We start from the raw sequence: 1,164 nt of genomic DNA on the forward strand, positions 1-1,164 counted from the left end.
ACAGAACTAAAGGCTTGTGGCTCCACACTAACAGTCGCACAGAAATACTTTGATAAAACACAAACTAACACTGAAGGAGCTCGTTAAGGTCAAACCGATAAAAACTAAACTTGTTCTTCTGGCTGTTTCCACCGCAGCCAATCAGCAGCCGGCGTCTGATGAGGTCACTATGATGTCACTACGGGGGCGTGGTCATGTTTCCTTTCACGGTAAAGTGGAAAAAACTAAAATAAGTTAGAAAAATAAAAGTTATTGCCTCAGAATGCTGCGTCCTCATTGGTTGGTCCACAGATCTCTGCGAGCTGATAGGCCGGTTGGTGAGGAGGGGGGGTCAGAGCAGCAGGGGGGGGGGGGGGGTCAGAGCAGCAGGGGAGGGGGGGGGAGCTGCAGCTGTCACTCCACAGCTCAGAGGGTAAAGGTCGTCAGGCCGTCTGACTGGAGAGAGACTCCTGCTCAGGGGAACACTGCTGACCAGAATCTGAGGAGAGAAAGCACATGTTAGCCTCTGTAAACAGGGTTAACACACAGCCCGGGCTCTGTAAACAGGGTTAATACACAGCCCAGGCTCTGTAAACAGGGTTAATACACAGCCCAGGCTCTGTAAACAGGGTTAATACACAGCCCGGGCTCTGTAAACAGGGTTAACACACAGCCCGGGCTCTGTAAACAGGGTTAATACACAGCCCGGGCTCTGTAAACAGGGTTAATACACAGCCCGGGCTCTGTAAACAGAGTTAACACACAGCCCGGGCTCTGTAAACAGGGTTAACACACAGCCCGGGCTCTGTAAACAGAGTTAACACACAGCCCGGGCTTTGTAAACAGGGTTAATACACAGCCCGGGCTCTGTAAACAGGGTTAATACACAGCCCGGGCTCTGTAAACAGGGTTAATACACAGCCCGGGCTCTGTAAACAGGGTTAATACACAGCCCGGGCTCTGTAAACAGGGTTAATACACAGCCCGGGCTCTGTAAACAGGGTTAATACACAGCCCGGGCTCTGTAAACAGGGTTAATACACAGCCCGGGCTCTGTAAACAGGGTTAATACACAGCCTAGGCTCTGTAAACAGGGTTAATACACAGCCCAGGCTCTGTAAACAGGGTTAATACACAGCCTAGACTCTGTAAACAGGGTTAATACACAGCCCAGGCTCTGTAAAC

At 50.9% G+C, this 1,164-nt stretch overlaps 1 protein-coding gene across 1 annotated transcript in view; it reads right to left on the reverse strand.

The window, feature by feature from the left end:
- Window positions 1-331: 331 nt before the first annotated feature.
- LOC307270647 (E3 ubiquitin-protein ligase RNF31-like) overlaps window positions 332-1,164 on the reverse strand; it is a gene marked incomplete at its 3' end in the record, with an annotated part of 22,820 nt that continues 21,987 nt past the window's right edge. The window contains exon 18 of the mRNA XM_080054531.1: window positions 332-478. Coding sequence (XP_079910657.1) covers window positions 332-478 — 147 coding nt within the window. The remainder of the gene's footprint in view (window positions 479-1,164) is intronic.

The sequence above is a fragment of the Ammodytes marinus genome, assembly GCF_949987685.1.
Source record: "Ammodytes marinus genome assembly, contig: scaffold_352, whole genome shotgun sequence".
Classification (NCBI taxonomy): Eukaryota; Metazoa; Chordata; class Actinopteri; order Uranoscopiformes; family Ammodytidae; genus Ammodytes; species Ammodytes marinus.